The 20,693-nt window shown below is 39.8% G+C and overlaps 1 protein-coding gene and 1 long non-coding RNA gene across 6 annotated transcripts in view; one reads left to right on the forward strand and one right to left on the reverse strand.

Annotated features, from left to right (window-relative positions):
- The window catches only part of SLF2 (SMC5/6 complex localization factor 2), a 53,381-nt gene that overhangs the window by 1,656 nt on the left and 31,032 nt on the right, over positions 1 to 20,693 (reverse strand). For 4 of the 5 annotated variants that reach the window (XM_036065005.2, XM_036065003.2, XM_078077214.1 and 1 more), the window contains 7 exons: positions 19,759 to 19,856; positions 19,112 to 19,199; positions 17,762 to 17,893; positions 17,218 to 17,295; positions 14,103 to 14,189; positions 11,549 to 11,617; positions 6,070 to 9,417 (listed from right to left, as the gene is read on the reverse strand). In XM_036065005.2, the coding sequence (XP_035920898.1) occupies positions 9,382 to 9,417; positions 11,549 to 11,617; positions 14,103 to 14,189; positions 17,218 to 17,295; positions 17,762 to 17,893; positions 19,112 to 19,199; positions 19,759 to 19,856 (588 nt within the window). In that variant the 3' untranslated portion in view covers positions 6,070 to 9,381. Of the gene's footprint in view, positions 1 to 4,220; positions 4,601 to 6,069; positions 9,418 to 11,548; positions 11,618 to 14,102; positions 14,190 to 17,217; positions 17,296 to 17,761; positions 17,894 to 19,111; positions 19,200 to 19,758; positions 19,857 to 20,693 lie in introns of those variants that run through there. The other variant, XR_013449641.1, reaches the window with a different exon arrangement.
- Positions 1,567 to 12,573, forward strand: LOC144382545 (uncharacterized). Its single transcript, XR_013449642.1, has 3 exons — positions 1,567 to 1,633; positions 4,778 to 4,855; positions 12,389 to 12,573. It is a non-coding gene; the product is annotated as an uncharacterized LOC144382545 (long non-coding RNA).

Consider the following 20,693-nt stretch of genomic DNA (forward strand, 5'->3'; position numbering starts at 1 on the left):
GTATATGTTCATATAAAGGGCCTGCCAGATGTGTTCATACACATTGACAAATAAGGTTGTATTCACATAGTCATATCCATTCATTCAGCAGGTTACACAGCCTCAGAGATTGACAAGGAAGGTTATAAACCTACACATGTGCATATGAAGGACTGTACACCTATTCACAGAAAGGTCCAGCACATACACACATATGTGTAGGGACATGCACACAAACCCACCAATACAGTAGGTCAGGGGTGTTCATGTTCACAGAAGGGTCAAGTAAATGTGTGTTCACACAGTACTCAAACACACAATTACATGTATGCAGAGACAAGCGTCAAGCGTATGTACAAATAGGGGTCCAGTTCTCACTGCAGGCTTGGAGGCTGCCAGTATCCACTGAGGTGCAGAGCAGACCCTCCCTCCCTTCCCAAAAGTCCCAATTTTAAGGCCAGATTCTAAGTGTGTGTGTAGTGATGTGGGGAGGCATCTGACCTCAGATGCTGGGATGGGATGGGCCTCTCTGCAAAGGAGGGAGGGGGTACCTAACCCAGGCGAAAGGAGGCCCCTAGCTTTAGCAAAGGAAAGATGGAATGGAACGTGTAACTTAGCGCTGCTCTACTCCGATGTATATACTGCTGTTCTAGATGTGGGAGTTGGACAGGGGCTCTCAACCCCCATTTAACCTGTTGGGAGGGAGGGCGGGGCTAAACGGGGGGGCGGAGCTGCTGCCCTCCCTCCCCCAGTGGCCACAAGGCTTCAAGGTCTCCAGTCCACACCCCACACTCCACCCCCAGTTCCACAGTTTGGGTTCCTCCCCAGGGCCAGCCCCCTGAACTCTGGTCACCTTCCGACTATTAGATCCTAGGGCTGAAGAAACTGAGGGGAGACACCCCCCCCAAAACAGGATCGATGTTGGATCAGCAGGCTCTCGACCTTCATCCCAGATGTCCACCTGCTTAGTAGGCGGCATCCCCCTCTGCCCAGTAGGATGGCCGTCTTTCTGGCCTGAGAGCCCCTCCCCCGCTACCCTCTCTTCCACCATCCTGGACAGTCCGCGCGTCTTCCCTCTCCTCAGATCTAATCTCAGTCTCTACTGCTGCAGCTCGAGGACAAGCTCTCCTTCGATCCCGCCGGACACCAGGAGACGTGACCCAGATCCCAGGGAACACTGTTCGCCACGCGGGTCCTCGCCCCGCGCGGGTCCCCGACTCCGCGGTGGCGGGTCTGTGCCCAGCACAGCCCGAGGCCTGGCCCGCGCCCCCCCAGGAGCCTTTATGCGGGACCGGGAGACTTGGCTCTGAGAAAGGCCTGGCCCAGCTTGGAGGGTGGAATGGACGTGGGGAAGGCCTGGCCTGGCCTCCGCCCCCCGGCCTAGGCCCCGCCACCGCCCGCACTCCCTGCCTCTCTCACCTTTGCGCTCGGATCCCTGGCCATAGAGACGGCGACGCGCTGCTCCGCGGCCCCACAGCACCAGCTGCGGGAGGAAGGGGCCGCGGCCGGAGGCGGGGTGGGGGTGGAGGCGGAGCCGGGGGTGGGGCGGGGGCTGGAAGGCGGGGCCAGGGAGGCGGGGCCGACTGGGTGGCGTGCAGGGAAGGGCGCCGTTCTCTTCTTTTGCGCCCCCCACCCTACACAATAAAGGTTTGAGGTAAGACTCCCACGGCCTCCGGGCATCTGGCGTCCTCCGCCTCCAAGGGCCGTGGCCCCCGTATCGCCCCCTGGTGGTGGCCTCATCACGCCATGCGCCCTCGATGGGCTTAAAACCCACCTCTCTCCCCTCTAGCCCTAGGACCCCTCCGACTTGTCTACTGTTGGGGACTTACAAAACTGTTCTCTGGGGGCTTAACTTTCCGAGGGCCCTCTAACCTGTCTTCTAATCTGGACCTCACTTCTTGAGCGCCTGCCACTCTTTTCTGCTCTCTGCCTAGGGTGCAGTGGGCCACAGTTGGTGGAGGCCGAGCGTTGGGGCAGCTCTGAACACACAACAGGGTCTGGATTCCCAGCTCAAGAGCCTCCAGCTGCTTGGTCCTTCAGCCTGAAGTCTGAGTGGGTCGGGCTTGGTGGGATGAAGTAACGGCCTGACCAGAAGTTGACAAAGACAATGCTGTTTTTCTGGATAAATAAGCCACAAGGGTTTGCACTTGTCCACTCAACCAAACCTTATGGTAACCGGGGTTTACCTCCTCAGGGACTGGGTCACTCAGATAACTGCCTTCCCTTCCAGCTCATGTTGAACATCATTCTTACTCCAGGTCTTCCAGTTAACTCTCCTCATAGGCAATCGGATATCCTGTCCCTCCTAGGCTCAGTCACCTCACCTAGAAGCAATCTAGAAAGCCCCCCTCAGAATTAACTTCCCAACCAGGGGAGGTCCAGGATGGTCCTCCCAAGCCACCTTTGGTGCTGCAGTTTCCTGGCAACTCGGGCTATACCTTTGCCTCACGGCCTGTTAAAGACCCCTCTAGGGTTTGAATCAAACTGGGACTCTAGCCATGACCTGGCCTGATCCTCCCCCTCCCTCATCCATGACATTATTGTAGTGGGCCGAAGAGCAGGACTAAAATGCTGAAGGCTACAGGGACATAGGTAACTGACTCTTGCATGTGCCTGAGAGTCTGAACTCTGGAGAGGCAGGGGCTAGGAGAAGAGGCAGATGCACATTGGCCTGAAGGAGGGTGAACAAGATTCAAATGGCTCTGTCATTTAACTAAAAGGACCCTGGGAAAGACATGTCATCTCTCTTTCCTGAATTCCCCAAAGCTCTGTTTGGCACTTCATCATATACAATCTCGTAGCTTGGGCTGCTGTGTGTGACTGCAGATTGCTAGACAGCAGGGCCCACGCTACACTCCCACCTCCCCCGGCACTCTGTAAATAGGATGTGTGTATGTGAAGGGGGAGGTAGCTGGGGAGAAATGCTTATGTTAAAGTGTACACACACTCTCACAAAGACTACCCAGCTTCATTTTAAAAACTGTACCCTCATTCCATCCTGAGGGATTAACAGCGCCATTTTATAGATGAGAAAACAGGCTTTAAGAGGTTAAGTAACTGGCCTTGAAATTGATTCTTGTGTTTACAGATAATCAGTACTGGGAAAGCCTGAGAAGAGGGAAACAGGGTAAACCTGAAGAGGAATTATCAAAGGCATAAATGTGCAATTCTGTGCACAGACGTGTATTGGGGGAGTAGGCAGAAAGGAAGGGGTGTGAAAGAGAAAAGTGAGTTTAATGTGATGAGATGGGAGGGTTCCTAGTGGGAAACAGAAAGGAGAAGTCAGCAAATAGTTGGGAGACACCACAGAAGAAAATCCTAATAGATGAAGGAAGTCCAGGCTGGGAAGCCCAGGAAAGACATGGCTAAGAAAAATAAATCTGCAGTCCTGTGGGAAAGTGGGTTGGGGGGTGACAGCAGAGGGAGGGCAGGAAGACTGCTAGCCCCACAGTACCAGACAGGAGAGAGATTAGCCTGCAGGGGCCCAGTGGGCTAAGGGACACAGCTCCTCCGGTTCTCACAGAACTCACAGTGCTGACTTCAGGTACCTGTGCAGCTGTAGTGATCTGGTGGCAGGTTTAGCATCACACTCGCGCCTACACTCTGTGAGGCAAGCCTTCCTCCTCAAAGGTGCCCTGACGGCCGACTCAGAACCTCACACGTTTCAAATGAACAAAATGTGTAAATTACAATGCGGAGTTCCAGCATGGCACTTGCAGAACTGTAGCTGAGCAGTTACCTAAGTATCTCCAATAATACAGATTTACATCACAATCCATTTCTTTCTGCTGTCCTCCCACTTGAGTCTCTGAACCTAATGATCAGATGGGACGGCAATTAATGGAACTTTCTCTAGGAAGCCCCTCTGACAATGCTCTTCTCTGCAAATTAAGCTCATAAAATATGAATGAGGGGAATACTGACAGTGGAAGAGACTCCAAATCAAAGAAAGAAATGAATCCTAACCTAGCCATGAGTTTGTGTCCTGGGACACAGGCAGGGCATTCTTTGAGCAGGTTGTTACTCATCCTTAAGGTCACTATCCTGGCTGCTTCACAGGGTGGCTGGGAGATGATCCCATTGGAAAACCTTCTGGTGTACTTCACAAGCACAGAACATAAAACGTAGTTTTGTTTTTGCTAGGCTATTCTCCCCAACTCCGTTGTAAGAAAATGGCTGTTGTTCTCAGCCACCTACACACCAGCGTTTGGTTCCAGGCTTCGCACAGAGCAGTTACTCACTGTATAGCAGGGATCCTAGGTGAAGGGGGTAGGTATGAACTCCTGAAACTTGAGCAGAGGTTCCCTGAGGCAAAGAACTCTGGCCTAGTCAAGTTGTCCTGCTTCCTGTTCACTGTGGCAGCATTTCTGTTCTTGCTTTGCCATCTCCACCTCTGGTTTGCCCAGCACTCTCCCTTTAGGTGGCGTGATCTTTATTTGGGCCAAATATACAGCTGAGGTGCTTCTTCAGTAGGGACTGTCACCAGGGCACCAATGCTGTAGTCTCACTGTTCCACTGTGCCTCAGAAGCCTGTTTTGCCTGTTAAGTTTTCCTCCCAGCCAGTCGTCTTGGAGTCAGACCCAAAGCTGGGCCTTCTGGTTTGCCCTCTCTTGACTCCAGCCTGGGGAATGGTTAGCAAGGAAAAGGGAGTGTCAGGACATGTCTACAAATGATGGAAAATCACCCACCACCACCCCTTCTCAGCTTTAGCATGCTGAGTCCTAAAGAAGCCACAAACTTATATATACAGATACATATATATGTGTATATATATATACATATATATTTTTTTTACCAGGAGAGACAGAGCTGGACAGAGAAGCCTCTGGAGCTGCCTGTCAGAAGGATTAGAGCACACCCACACTACAATTTTAAGGTATGGTTTGCTTAGATGTCAGTGAACCCCCAAGTGCCTTACGTTCAACTTATTTTTTAAGTAATCTCTACCTCCAACATGGGGCTCAAATTCACAACACGAGTAGCATGCTCCACTGACCAAGCCAGCCAGGTGCCCCTCCTTAAGTTCAATTTTACCTGTCATCTGAGAAGAGCTTCAAATGAGAGCTAAATAATAATACCTAGCGTATATGCCAGGCACCTTGCTAAGTACTTTTCATGCATTAGCTCACTTAATCCTTATAAGCTCTGAGATAGACACCATTATTATTGCTTTCAACAGAGGAAGAAACTAAGGTTCGGACAGGTTAAGTAACTTGCCAAAGATCAAATGGTTGTTACGGTCAATCTGGGATCTGAGGTCAGGACTAAGGTCAAGGTCAAGGCCCTTAACTTGCACAAGGCTTTGCTGCCAGGATCCCAGTACTTAAGGCAATGTCTTTGCTTTTGTCTGTTACTCCCTCACCCTTCTACCCCAGTCAGAAAAATGCTCACAAGTGATCTTCTCCAAACCAGCCTGTCAGAAGGGAGAAAGAAATACTGGCATGGTTCTGGAACCTGAGGCCTCTGGCAACCATGCCTGGCCCTTCTATGAGCTCATAATAGTTTCTTCTGTGAGGAGTTGTCAACCTATGTCTCCCCTCAGCTGCCATATGCACAGCTTTCTCTGCCTGGCAGGTTGGAGGTAGTCCTGAGCCCTGCTTCTGCATCATATGGCTTCCCCTTTCCTTGACCTGGGCTCTAGAACAGGGGAGCCAGGCCAAAGGATTCCTTTCCAGTCCTCTTTGGCCAATAACAAAGTATTTTCACCTGGATACCAGAAGGTACAATTCATGAGAGCGGTTTGTGTTGTTCACCACTGAATCCTCAAAAGAGTACCTAGCATGTAGTAGGTACGCAATAGTTGTTGAATCAACCGAGCGAATGGGGTAATGTAAGAATGAGATTACTGAATTGCTGACCACAAATTATGCAGCAAATTATTAAGTGGGTTATGTAAAAGTGAACTGTGCACAACTATAGCTTTATGTATTCCAGAAACAGGAGACATCAAACCAAAAAAACAGATGGAAGAATCCAAAGCAAGAGGAAAAAAGAATCAGTTTAAAAACTAGGGGGATGGGGCAGGGAAGAAACAGGATTCCCAGATATTTAACTATCCCCCACTCCCAAACAAATATTACCAAACACATGTTCAAACTGAGAAAAAGCATTTTTAATAACACACACATACATTCATGGGACTTTAAACAAGATGTAGTAAAAAAATCTTAAAAAAAAAAAGGGGAAGAGAAAAGAAATCTGCATTTACTTGTAAACTGCCTAAGAGCTGGTGGAGCAACTGGCTGACAGGACTGCCCAGGGAAAACAGATGCACAGATAACGAGGTGCGCCAACACTGTAAACGAGTAAGAAATAACCACCACAGACCGTGCTCTACATGCCCAGCCACCGGTTCCCTGATCCTGCGTCCTTAGAGACAAACCAGGACAGTCTCTTCCCTAATTTTCCAACTCAGTCACTTGTTATTGGGTCACCTCTTAAATTTTTTATTTTTAAAATTTAAAAATTACCCTTGGTTTAAAGACTCCACGCATTATTACTGGCCAGTCCCCACCAACTATACTTGTTTGGACAGAAATAAAAATGCAAATGCTCCTGACTGAGCCTGGATGACAATGCGCCTTTTCTCTCTTTTACATCTGGGGAGATTTTGTGAAGTCAAAAGCAAGCTATTATTTGTACTTCAAAACAAAACCAAAATGCCAACCTCCCAAAAGGTGACAAAGGCACCATTACCATCAAAAGACAGACAGGAAATGTACAAATGCTGTTACTTTACTGCTAGATAGATGCATTTTGTGCATGGAGAGCCTCTTCACTTAACATGATATAACTAATAGAATTATATTTTCCAATAACAAGAAAAGCAGTTTAGAAAAGGCAAACAGTTACACACAAAAGCATAAACACTTACAAGTACCTTAATTTTCAGCTTGCAATAAGGGTAATAAGTTTGACATACATAACCAGAAAATTAGACAAGGTTATTTTTGGCACAGTAATATTGCCAAACACACCACCACTCAGTGCAAGCTTTGTTTGCCAAGTCCCAAAAGTGGCCTGACATTTTCTGTGCAATGAACATTTTCTCCCCCCACTACCATCCCATTCGCTGGGCAACAACAGCAGGAGGGAGACAGAACATGGGGACTCAAGAGGGAGAAGGATAATACTTGATTTGGGAGAAAAGTCATGGGCTACTTGTGCTAAAAGAGAATCATCACAGAATTTGTATGAGAACCCAATGCAAATACTGACTGGAGTATGACCTGGAGACGGAGACATCTACCACAGTCATAAATACAAGGGCTCAAACTGATGTCTGGCCATTTTTAAAGGGACAGATGAAGTATTTTTCTCTAATGAAGAAAGACAATTAAAAATAGAGACTTTTCTTATTGGAACTGCTAAATAAAAATGTATCAAAGTGGTTTTAAATTTGATGAGCAGTTATCAGTTGAAACTGCAATACAAAAGGGTCACTTAAAAAAAAAACCTGAATAACCCACTTGTCCCCCCGTCAATGTACACGATTAGAAAATATTTACACACTGTAATTACAAGCAATATAAGCAGTATTTTATACTTTGAGATTTTGTACACTTTACACAATGCAAAATGAGAAAAATATGAACACTTATAAAATTACACACAAATAATGTATCTACAAAGTATTAAATTACAAAGAGTGAAAGCCCCCATTGTTGGGCAGATAGATGCCAGAGTTTCAAGCTTCTGTCAAATAGAACTCTTTGTATCTATCTCATTAACCATAAGTGGCATTTTCTAATAATACCCTTGAGAGGTAGTATCGAGATAATAATATTCTTACCAGTAAACTCAACAGAATAAAACTTTTGTTGGTCTGACTCCTGGAGCCTCATTCGGTCGGGGTTCTAAGGAATTGGATTTACTTAGTCTTCCCTTTAAAATCTCTAACTGCTCAATGCTTGACGTGGGCTCAAAAGTTACTTATACTATTGTAAATGATAAGTTTAAGATAAAATGCTTTTTACTCCTAAGCCTCAATTTAGAGGTAGAAAGCTATTTTTCAAAAATTATTTTCTCCCCTCTCAAACCATAAAACCCAAGTCCAATTCCCTTCCTCTCCATCATCTTTCCCCCCACAATTGGAGACATGAGAATGCTCAGGAAAGCAGTGTCATCCAAGTCAATATTGAAAGGAAAAAAAAGTTGACATTCTCATTCAAGAAACAACCCCCTCCACAAAGGGACACTCAGTCAACAAAAGAATTTTTCAGTTAGCTAGTAAGAGTCTATTACTACCAAAGGCTTCAAAGGGCCCTTGGACTAATAAGACCAGCATGTGCACTTCTACTAACCCTTCACCATTTAAACCCAAGGATGGCTTTCCAGTGTTTAAGAATATTTAGAGCAGCTGTGGTTTTCAAGTGCAACAAATTTAAAATACAAGCACACACACGCGCGTGCACACACACACACATACACACACACATGCGCGCGCGTGTGCAATGTCCCAAAGAATAAACACCATCCAGGTCTCTGCCAAGCTTATATACTCATGAAAGTAAGGGTTTTGGAAACTTGTCCAGATCTTTAAGCTTTTATACTATAGACTTCTGTAATATGGCTGACCAAGGGCCAGGATTCTAAGATTTAGCCAAATTCTAAGATTTAACCAGTATTTAAAAATTATATATACACTTAAAAGGAATCCAAAACAAACTGCATATGAATGTTTTGGCATAAAAACAGAGACACTATTTTATAGCTTAACTCTTCCCCTTAAGGGGGATCTGACAATATACCAAATTTCTGTTTCTTAACTGTTTAAATGTATTTTAAAAACCTAACAGATTTCTAATCTTGAATAGTGAAGGAAAATGTATGGATTGAAACCTCCCTGTGGTTTATAGGAGTTACAGAAGAGATTTATTCTTTTTGTTATTAATCTCAGTTCTAAGTTTTCTTTTTGAGTCCTAAAATAACGAAAGGGAAAATTAAACCCAACTGGAACTTGGTCTTGATTTCCATGTCAAACTACTCAACTTGGTCCAAACCCTTTCCTACATATTTCCTGTGATTATCCAAGTGCCATAAATACAATCCAAAAAAACAAAACAAAACAAAAAAAAGGATAACTGGCTTACAAATTAACAAGAGGAGTTAATAGGGGCAGGTTAGACATGCAACTATTAGCTGCTTCTACCCCTCCCCTCTTGTTATAGGATTCTGCTCTTTTTAAAATGTCAGTTGCCTTAAAATTAAGCAGATCATGTTTCATATCTGCTTCAGAAATGGCAATTTCTTCATTACCAGCTTCATACTAGATATTCAAGTGGCACATTTGCAGCACATTTTCTTAGCATTCCACTGGAGTTTGTAGCATTCTTTCTACTCCCCTAGGAAAAGGTCTTATTGAATTTCTCTTGGTTCATATTTTTGCTGCTTCAACTCCTGTTAAGAATCTGGTACCCAGAAGTCATGAAGCTGCCCCTAGAAAAGGGAATGGGGAAAAAAACAGGATAAAGGAAAGTCAGATTATGCATTAATCCTTATAAAACTACTAATCATCAAACAGGGTTTTGGTAAAGGAAGTAATAAAATCTTTATATTGTACATTTCTCTGAAAATTTATGGTAATCGGAATCAGTTTTCACATTTTGTGGTCTAACAATTAAAAAAAGCACAAAATAAGTCCAAGATGTTTTCCTCACCAACATACACATGTGGAGGATCATATTTAAGAAGATTTTGTAAAATGTTAAGCTGACTAGTAGAGAAGTTTGGGTATTAAATTCATTTATTTTAATACCACATCAGCAAAGATGGCCAGGCTAAAACAAGATCTACTGAGATTAGAAACTGAAATAACAACAAAACATTAAGATTTCTCAAAGAGCAGGCATATCTTATGAGGGGCAATAATAGCAAGAGGGTCAAAATGCAGAAGAGTTGAGATTACTTTTCCTAATTAATCTTCAGTGTTCCTGTTGCTTTGACATAAACTATAAGCAACTTCTAGGTCCAATCTACTGAAATTATGGTTCCTGGACCAGCAGCATTGCCATCAATCTGAGAACCTGTTAGAAATGCACCATCTCTCAGGTCTTACTCCAGACCTACTGAATCAAAATCTGCATTTCAATAAATTGATGCCTATATGCACATTAAAATTTGAGAAGCATAATTTTAGAAAATAACATATCCGTTAGTTTGTAAAAGGCAAATTTATAGTATGGCAAATGTAATACCAGGTGCTTAAACAATGCCCCTCTTAAGCAAAAGCCTTAGATATGATACCAAAAGCCTAACAAAAGGAAATAAAACTGGACTTCATCACAGTTAAAAACTTTTGTTCTACAAATGATCCCATCAAGGCAATGAAAAGACAACACACAGAATTAGAGAGTTATTTGCAAATCATATACCTAACAAGGGACTTGTATTTGGAACAAATGGAGAATTTCTACAATTCAGTAATAAAAAGATAAAAAACCCAATTAAAAAATGGGCAAAGGATTTCAGTAGACATTTCTCCAAAGAAGATACATGAATGGACAGTAAGCATATGAAAAGATGCACATCATCATTAGTCATTAGGGAAATAAGAATTAAAACCACAATAAGATTCTACTACCAACCCCCTACTATAGCTATAATAAAAAACACAGATAATAACAAGTGTTAGCAAGAATGTGGAGAATTTAGAAACCTTATACATTCTGGTGGGAATGTAAAACAGTGCAGCCACTATGGAAAACAGTATGGCAATTCCTCAAAACATTTAACATAGAATTACCACACGACCCAGCAATTCCACTCCCAGGTATACACCCAAAATATTTTAATTTGAGAACATATGTTCACACTAAAACCTGTGTAGTGTTGTTCATGGAAGCGTTATTTACAACAGCCAGGAAGTAGAAGCATACCCAAATGTCCCATCTAATTAAGTGGATAAATAAGATATATTCATACAATGGAATATTATTTGGCAATAGAAATGACATACATGCTACAACATGGATTCACCTAACATTATGTGAAAGAAGCCAGTCATAAAAGACCACATAGTATATCATTTCACTTATATGAAATGTGAAAAATAGGCAAATCTATACAGGCAGAAAGAATAGTGGTTACCTAAAGGCTTGGGGGGAGTTGGGGATAGAAATGCACGTGGTTGGGGAATGGGTGGTGGCTGCTAATGGGTTCTGGGATTTCTTTCTGGAGTGACAAAAATGTTTTAAAGTACATTAAAATATTTGGTGGTGATGGTTACACAACTCTGTGCATATACTAAAAACCACTTTAAATGAGTGAAATATGATACGTGAATTTTATCTCAATAAAGCTGTTGAGAAAAATGCTCCCCATGAAAATATCAACCTCCATTTGATGTAATGTGATACTTTAAAATAGGCTCAACCATCTCTGGAAATAAATTAATAAATATAAAGCAAACAAAAACTAAAAAACATACACAAATTATTATACTGGAGTTTTCAGTTTATCTTAAGATACCTAGAAGCAAGTGCTCTGTCATTTTTTTTTAAAACAGTATAAAGAAGTACCATTTAGCAAAACTACTAAGAATAAATAAAACTGTTTAATAAAATGACACCTGAGTAGGCCGACAGTTCTGGATTATTTCCTGCCATTTTCCATGTATCCTGGCAACCAGGTCTTTTACCTTAAAAATATCAAAAAGGGGAAAAGGGATCAGATCAAAACATCCTTAACTAAAATCAATTTAATGCTTGATATGAAAGATATGATAGTTGTGACAGGCCCATACCCAACAATTCAATTTAATTTTGTCAAGAAAGAAAATAAACTACTCATCTTCTGGAGGGGCTTTCAAATCATAGTGATTAATGTAAGACTTTTCTCAATCACCATAATCTAAGTTACTGAATGCTTAGGACTCTATTTTCCCATCAGTTACTAAAGATCATCCAGAAAAAACATATTCCTTCCCTGCCAGCAAGACACTTATATTTTCAACTTGCTGGCTTTTGAACACCCACATAGAGAAGCTGAATTGTGGGGCTTTGTTATAGGGCCCAAGGCTTTGGCTGTCCTTGTCTTTCCAACTTCTATTTGAAAGACTCAAGGCCACAAAAATGGCTGTCATTTGTTCCTTTCCACATTATCAGAAGATCCAAGATTCACTGTACTGTCTCTCTAGGTTTCTGCAAAGTACTATGAATCCTCTTTAAATCCAAAGTATATTCCACGTTTGTAGGTTTAGTGAGTCTCTGCCTGAAACTCAAGCTTCCCTACAACTCTAGAGATTCTCAATTAGTTCTTAAACATAACTGCTTCAGAAAAATGTTTTAAACAAGTCAAGAATTTTATAGCTGCTTTAAGTTTATAAAGTAAATTAAAAGGTACTTTTTTCTCCATTTAGAGTTCAGCAGATTCGGTTTCTCCAAAATAATCACCACCTTTTCTATTACAGGTTGTGAAGAGGCAACTCCTCAGCAGACCATCCCCCGACACAATTTCCATAGACGCCTGTGTCTCTCTCCACTCTGAGAGAAGCAAGCCCTGGCACCAATCTATGCAGGCCCTTGGCTTTAAGAAACAAAAACCTTGGGTGGTCCCCTTTTAGCACATCTGTCAGCAGTAGCCACTACCACTAAGTTCTACGGGCCAGTAACCCTAGTCAATGTTCAAAAGAATGTGCTTCTTTGAAACTATGGTTTCCCCTCTAAGTCAAAGAGCTATCCCCTACATATTTCTGAAAATCTGCAATCTGATACAACTTCATTAGTTGCTCATCTCTGTATTTAACTTAAATCTACTAAAATAAATACACATACTGAATCCAAATGGGCATTGTTGAAATGACTAACCTTTACAGCTAATTAATGTAAGATATAAAGTTACAAAGCTGAAACTTCACATTTACTGATTTATCCAAACACAACGGCAAAAAAGAATCAGCTTTACATTACAAATGCTAAAAGATGATTTGGAATTAAAAAATCCTTAAAAGAAAAGTTTTTTAAAAAAGTGTTTAATGTTTTAGGAAAAACTTATTTTATTAATACTCAAGTTGCTTTCCTAACTCCATACTCATAGTCAGCTTTTCTACTCTCTACTGTCTTGAAATATACTAAACTTTTAAGAAAAAAAGCTTAGCAAGCTTACTGCTGAATCATTTCCATCCTAGAGCTCAGACTGGGTGATATAGAACTCAGAAACCTGAAGAATCCTTCTTTAACACATTCTTTAATGGGACATTCAAAGAAAAACAGCTAACCTATTTCTTCTCTATGAACAAAACAAGTTTTCAACTATCACAAAATTGCTTTTAATCCCCGAAACTAACTTAGGCATAAAAGTCTTAATTTGTAATCAAAAAAGAAACTAATTTTCTCTCTCTCTCTTTTTTTAAGATTTTATTTATTTGTCAGAGAGAGAACATAAGCAGGGGGAGCGGTAGGCTCCCCGCTGAGCAAGGAGCCCAATGCGGGATTCGATCATGGGACCCTGGGATCATGACCTGAACCAAAGGCAGATGCTTAACCGACTAAGCTACCCAGGCGTCCAAGTTTTATTAGTACTGGAAGAACTTTCTCTTCAGGTGTCAGGAGTCTTAGAATAGAGAGTATAGTAAAATGAAAAATATATTTGTCTTGAGATTTTTCCCTTTCACTTTTTTAAAAAAAGTAATCTCTTTGCCCAATGTGGGGCTCAAACTCACAACCCCAAGATGAAGAGTTATATGCTCTACTGACTGAGCCAGCTAGGTGCCTCTCCTTTCACTTTTAATTTAGCTAGAAGTATTTAGTAGAAACTGATTTCTGTTATTAAAGGAGAAAGTCATATTTCTCATCTTATATGTCTTTTTTTTTTTTTTAAGATTTTATTTATTTGAGAGAGTGAGAGCCAGAGAGCACAAGAAGGTTGAGAGAGCACGAGCAGGGTGAAGGGCAGAGGGAGAGGAGCCCGCTCTTCTCTCCCCACCCACCACGTAGGGCTCAATCTCAGGACTCCAGCATCATGACCTGACCTGAAGGCAGACACTTAACTGACTGAGACACCCAGGCACCCACCCTCCCTTTTTAAAGAGAGGCTTATTCGCTTCTCTTCCTCAAATATTAATGTAATCAAAGCTAGACAACAACAAAAAATCCTAACAATTCTTATGAAAAACAAACACTTACCTTAGTTCTATAAAACAGTCTTGCATCTTCCCTAATATCACACTTAACATGCTTTTCCAAAGCCCCACAGAGGTGCACGAAGTGTTTCTGTGCGAAACAAACATGAGGGATGAAAACAACTCTGAAGCATTGCAAATTAACAAAGAGGAGATGATGCTTAGAACTAACAATCATTTAAAAAATCTCATTCTCCAGTTACCGATTTCTGATGTTAACCATAACATAATACCAGTCATATCACTGAAAACAGTAACTGCCACCAACAATAAGACTGTTAAGGTTTACTGCTAACATAAAAATATACACAAAAATGAAAGTCGTTTTGCTGTATATTAAGCTACATTAATGAAAATTAATGCTAGAGTTCTGACTGTGATGTAATGCTCAGAAATTTAAAGAGTCCTTCTTTTTTAACATATTCTCTAATGGAATATTCAAATACCAGCCAACTTACTTTTTCTCTTTGAACAAAACGAGGTGTAAAAGTAGTGTCTTGACAAATTAAGTGTCTTAAGTTTTAGAAGTGTATAGTCCAAAACAGTCACTGTTATACATACAGTAAGGCTGATTATATAAGGTGAGAATGTAAATGGACACTCTTTGGAAGGGAAATGTGATAACCATTATTTTACAATTAAAATTTGAAAAATTTACAAGCTTTGATCTAGCAATTCTAATTCTAGTAATTTATCCTAAAGAAATGCTTGTATAGGTTGGTAAACATACACAAATAAGCATGTTCATGTTAGTACTGTGTGTAATCACAAGAAGCATAATACAATGTTCATCAACAAAGATTTTGAAATACTATAGTTATCAGATAGAAGTGCTAATATCTTAAGGCAAAAAAAAAGATAAGTTGCAAATAATATGAATAGTATGACTCCATTTTTGTTAAAGTAATCAAGTTAGTATATGCACAGATTATGGAGAAATTTATAGGAGGGCACTGGATAATAGGAGTCTTTCACTTTCTACCTTATATAGTTTTATAATAATTGAATTGTTAAACAATACTCATTGCTTTTAATCAGAAAAAAATTATTTAAAAAAAATGTGAGGACCATATAAGAACAATACAGATAGATGACTACATTAGATTCCATTCAGGAGAGCAAACAGTTTTAGGGGCAGGCAGGTGGCTGGCTCAGTCAGGGGAGCATATGACTCTTGATCTCGAGCCCCATTTTGGGTATAGAGATTACTTAAATAAATAAACTTAAAAAAAAAAGAGCGAGAGCAAATAGTGCTATGTACAAGAGGAGTGTTTATAAAAATACATGAACCACCACAGAGAGAAGGAAAGCATCAACAAAATGAAAAGGCAACCTACTGAATGGGAGAAGATATTTGCAAATGATATATCCGATTAAGGTTGATATCCGATTTGGTTAATATCCAAAATATATAAAGAACTCAACACCACACACACACACACACAAAAATCCAATTAAAAAATGGGCAGAAGACTTAGACATTTTTCTAAAGAAGACCTACAGATGGCAAACAGATACATGAAAAGATGCTCAATATCATTAATCATCAAGGAAATACAAATCAAAATCACAATGAGGTATCACCTTACACCTATCAGAATGGCAAGAATCAAAAGACAAGAAATAACAAGTGTTGACGAGGATGTGGAGAAAAAGGAACCCTCATGTACTGTTGGTGGGAATGTGAATTGGTGTAGTCACTGTGGAAAGCGGTATGGAGGTTCCTCAGAATATTAAATACCAAATGACTTAGTCATTCCATTACTGGGTATTTACCCAAAGAAAACAAAAACATTAATTTGAGAAAATATATGCATCCCTATGTTTACTGCAGCATTATTTACAAGCCAAGAATGGAAGCAACCCAAGTGTCCAGTGACAGATGAATGGATTAAGAGGATGTGGTGTATATATGTGTATGTGTGTGTGTGTATATATATATATATATATATATATATATATATATATATATATAATGTGGTACACACACACACACACACAAACTAGAATACCACCCAGGCATAAAAAGAATGAGATCTTGCCATGTGAGAAAATGGATGAACCTACAGAGTATGATGCTAAGTGAAATAAGTCAGACAGAAGACAAATACTACATGATTTCACTTATATGTGAAACCTAAAAAACAAATGAATAAACAAACAAAAAGCAGAAACAGACCTATAAATACAGAGAACAAACTGATGGTTGCCAGAGGGTAGGGGGTGGTGAGGGGATGGGCAAAATGGCTAAAGGGGAGTAAGAGATACAAATTTCCAGATATGGAATGAGTAAGTCATGGGTATAAAGGGTACAGCATATGGAATATAGTCAGTGGTGTTGTAATAGCATTGTATGGTGACAGATGATAGCTACACTTGTGGTGAGCATAGCATAATATATAAACCTGTTGAATTACTATGTTGTACACCTGACATTAATGTAACACTGTGTGTCTATCTAAAAAAAAAACACCAAAAAACAAAAAACCCAAAAAACAAAACAAACAACAGAACCAAGAAAACCCACATGAACCCCCAGTGTTGCGTCCTTTTCACAATGACTAAGGAGATAATACTAAGTTTTAAAACAGGTTGGAATACCTACAGTATGAAACATGATGACTTAAACAAGAACTTTCCCCAGAAGTATGGATTATGATAGTATGGGAAGGACAGAATAATTCAAAATGAGTATCTTAACATGGGGAGATAATTAAGAAATGCATATGTAAAGTAGCCTGACTTACTATCAATTTAATTTTGAAGGCAAATATTAGTTCTAAAGGAAAAAAAAAGTGAGTGGGAGAAAAGACGGGAAAAAACCAGCTAATAGCTGGCCCATTTGGTGACCTTGGTATCTTATTAATGTATTACATTGTTGTCAAGTTATGATGGTTAAATTACACTCCAGTAAACAGAACTAACATGTGCAGACAAATAATTCTTGCCAATGATATGGTTGCAAAGTTACTATTACTTTCCCCTTTCCAGTGTACACTGGGATTTCTATAGCAAACCCAAAGTTAACTTTTATGAAGTTTTCTTCTATATAAAGAACATTCATTCATTCCATCAATAGTGACACTTATTAAAAACAAAAAACACTAAAAACTACCTACCCGTTGTCCAGAAGAAAAAGAATGAGAACAACTAACTTCACCAACTAAATGAAGAAGAATGTAGGTCAGGTAATATGCCTGTTAAAGAAATAAGTAACACAAACACCCATGAATTAGCTAGCATAGATATCATTCCAGTTTACACATTAGGAGAGTTGCCCAGGAAGGACTAAAGAATTTGCTAATAAAGTTAACTGAGCTGGTAAGTAGGAAAATCCAAGCATTTAATCTAGGCTTCCTGACTTCTAACTCAAGTGCATTCCTTTTACTATCTCACAAGTGCCCTAGTAAAGGAGTACAAAAAATACTCCCAGTATTAAATTACCAACAACCATCCTTTTACCTCGGTTCTCAACTCTCAAGGTTACTTAAGAATTTCACGACAGCAATAAGTAAAAAATATCATTCACTTTTATAATTGTGTTTGCTAGAATGTATCTAAGTCTCCAAATCCAGAAATGCCTATGCTATCAGCCTGTTGTTAGGAAACTGGCATCAGTTATACTCATAATGTACTCTTCTGAGATGATCTAGCCCCGGATACCTGCTTTTCGAGTTCCAAATGAAGACTATCATCAATAGTGCCATTTGGCTGTTCAGCCCTTTTCTTCAAGACCATTTTCTTCAACAAATCAGAAGGCTTCATTTGCACAAGATAGCGATGTAGGACTGTTATCTATCAACAGAGAGGAGAAACTGAATATTAAGCAATACAGTTGCTCTTTCTTAGTCTACTTTTTTTCAGTGGTCCTCTGTTCATTTTGCCTTCTCTAATTTTGCCCCTTTAGCTTTCTTTATAGTCCAGTGATATCCAATTCTCCTTTATTTAAAAGTCCTCATTTGCTTAAAAGGGATTTTAAATTAAAAGGTTCAATACTTGTAATTGAGGATAAAAGCTTGAGGAGGAGACCAAATGGCATTACAACAAAGGCCAAACAGAACGCTTTCTCTGTGAAATTATTTGAAAGTCAGCAAAGCTGAATCTCCCTATGAGTAGAAGTCACTGAATTCTAAAAAGAATTCTCTTTTGATGAAAGTAAGTTATCACTGAAAAGACTGACAGTCCCCATATCTGGAATCAAATCTACCTGAGCTCTACTAATGAAGAAACCAGCTGTCCCTTTCAATCTCTCTGTCCCACAGCACCCTGTGCATACCTCTATCATTGTTCTTACTACATTGTACTACAAGGGTTTATTTTGTTTCAACCTAGATTATGTTTTCAAGAGCAGAGTCTCTAATCCATTTTTTTATCCCTAGGACCTAGTAGAGAATAGATCATCTTGTATTGAATTGCAGTTCACAGAAGAATGTATCTAGACCAGGTTAGATGTTGAGTTTTAAAATTCTAACTATGTGTAGCCCATGTAGCTCCCTTAGTGTTATTAATGTTTGTAAAAGGCTTTCAGTACCTTTCAGTGGAGCTTCCGCTGGACATATTTAAACCCACTCATCTATACATGATATATTTACTACTGAACAATTACTAGGGGACAACTCATGTTTAAGCTCCACAATTTAAGGACAATTTAACATGAAAACAGTACAAGATGCAATTAATGTACAATAGTTCTGCAAGTTCTAATCTTGTGATAAAATTGCTAACCTTGATAAATAATCATATAGTCCTATTTATATAGCACATTTTGATTTTCCCAGTATTTATACATTAATTCATCTAATTGTCCACAACCAACCTATATGTTACTGAATATGATATCATGTCAGTGTAATGGATCTCATTAGTTAAGTACCATTCTAAAGATTATATGAATAGTATTATGCTTGAGAGTTGATATCTAACCCCAGAACTTCTGACTTAAGAACCATCAATTTTCCTTACACCTCACTACCTTTCCCATTTATGAAAAGAAAACAAAAATATTATTTATACCTGTAGATTATTGGCATTAGGGATATCTTCACGTTTCTCATCCAAAAGCTTTGAAATAATCACTAGGCTGAGGCACTGTCTTAGTTGCCTGGAATTAGAATTTAAAAGTATTTAGAATGCATTTTAATCAATACTGTTTGAGAAGCAAATGAATGAGCCCAAAGTTCTTCTAATTGGAAACATTGGAAACATAGCTAGTATTTCAAGAGAAGACAGTATAAGAACATATAAACTTTAATAGAACAGTAAAATTTTCATGTAAAGTATTTGTGTATAAAGTTAGAATTGCCTGCAAATCATTAAGAGTCTTTATCTTTGGCCCTGCTGATATACTGATAGAAAATCTATTTTATTGCTCACATTTATATTTACTAAAGTAAAAAAAAGAAAAAAGCGAATTCATTCATTTTCATATGTGTCATCTGTATTAAGTTATTAGATAGGCTAAAATTAAAAATCAAGAATATCACAAAATGATCTGAGTTAAGTATTAGAATCAGGCTCTCAATGATTTTTCCCACAGCTGACTATGAAATAAAAGACTGATCTAACATTCAAGGAATGATGAAAGGAAATAACGGACCCAAAAGTATTTCATTAATGTAAATATAAATTTTTCTTAATGTTTAATTCTCAATTTTCAATACCTTCCACGTGATGTCCAGTTAGGAACCAGCTGTACCAACCACAGAAGGTTGTGTGGATGATCAGACAGTTCATTTATGGCCAGACAGAGTTCAGGCACCTGAAAACAAAGAATGAGCAAGATTTTTCAAATAGGTCAGTGAAACCAAGTCATCCACATCTTCTTCATCCACACCTTCTTGCCCTATGTGAGCATTATGACAAAAAGAGCACTCACTTTTAGAAACAGCATGGAGCCTAGAACCTGCTAAAACATACACAGTACACAGATTCAGTTTTATCTTAAACTTTGGAACATACTGAACAGATATATTTATCAGAATTTCACTTGGCTTTCATGTTTTTTTCTACGTCATACCTATACCTATATTCTAAACAGTCCTCCCTAGAAGAATACAAATCTAAATCTAAAGAGATCTAATTTAATTTATTTGAGAGAGAGAGTGTGTGTGTGCGTGTGTGCGCGCAAGCAGGGGGAAGGCCAGAGGGAGAGAGAATCCTCAAGCAGACTCTCTGCTGAGTGTGGAGCCCAACTGGAGGCTCCATCCCAGGACCCTGAGATTATGACCTGAGCCGAAATCAAGAGTCAGACACTTAACTGACTGAGCCACCCAGGTACCCCTAAATAGAGCTAAATACAAATACCAGCTTCTAAAGGTGTATAATGAGAGCTGCAGAAGATCATACATGTTCCTGACCTGGGATTTCTTGCATTTTAGGGATCCTCAACTATTTCAGTATTTAAGGTCTAACAAAATTGCTTCAAAATAATCTGAGTAGGGGAAGAAAGTATGGGATGAGGGTAACAGATGAGACAAGGTTGATTATGTCTTGTTAATTGTTGAAGCTGGGTGATAAGTACTTATGGGTTCATCATACTTGTCTTTCTACTTTTGCACGTGTTTGAAATTTTCCATCAAAAAAGGTTAAAAAATGT

Source organism: Halichoerus grypus, chromosome 7 (assembly GCF_964656455.1).
Source record: "Halichoerus grypus chromosome 7, mHalGry1.hap1.1, whole genome shotgun sequence".
NCBI classification, from domain to species: Eukaryota; Metazoa; Chordata; class Mammalia; order Carnivora; family Phocidae; genus Halichoerus; species Halichoerus grypus.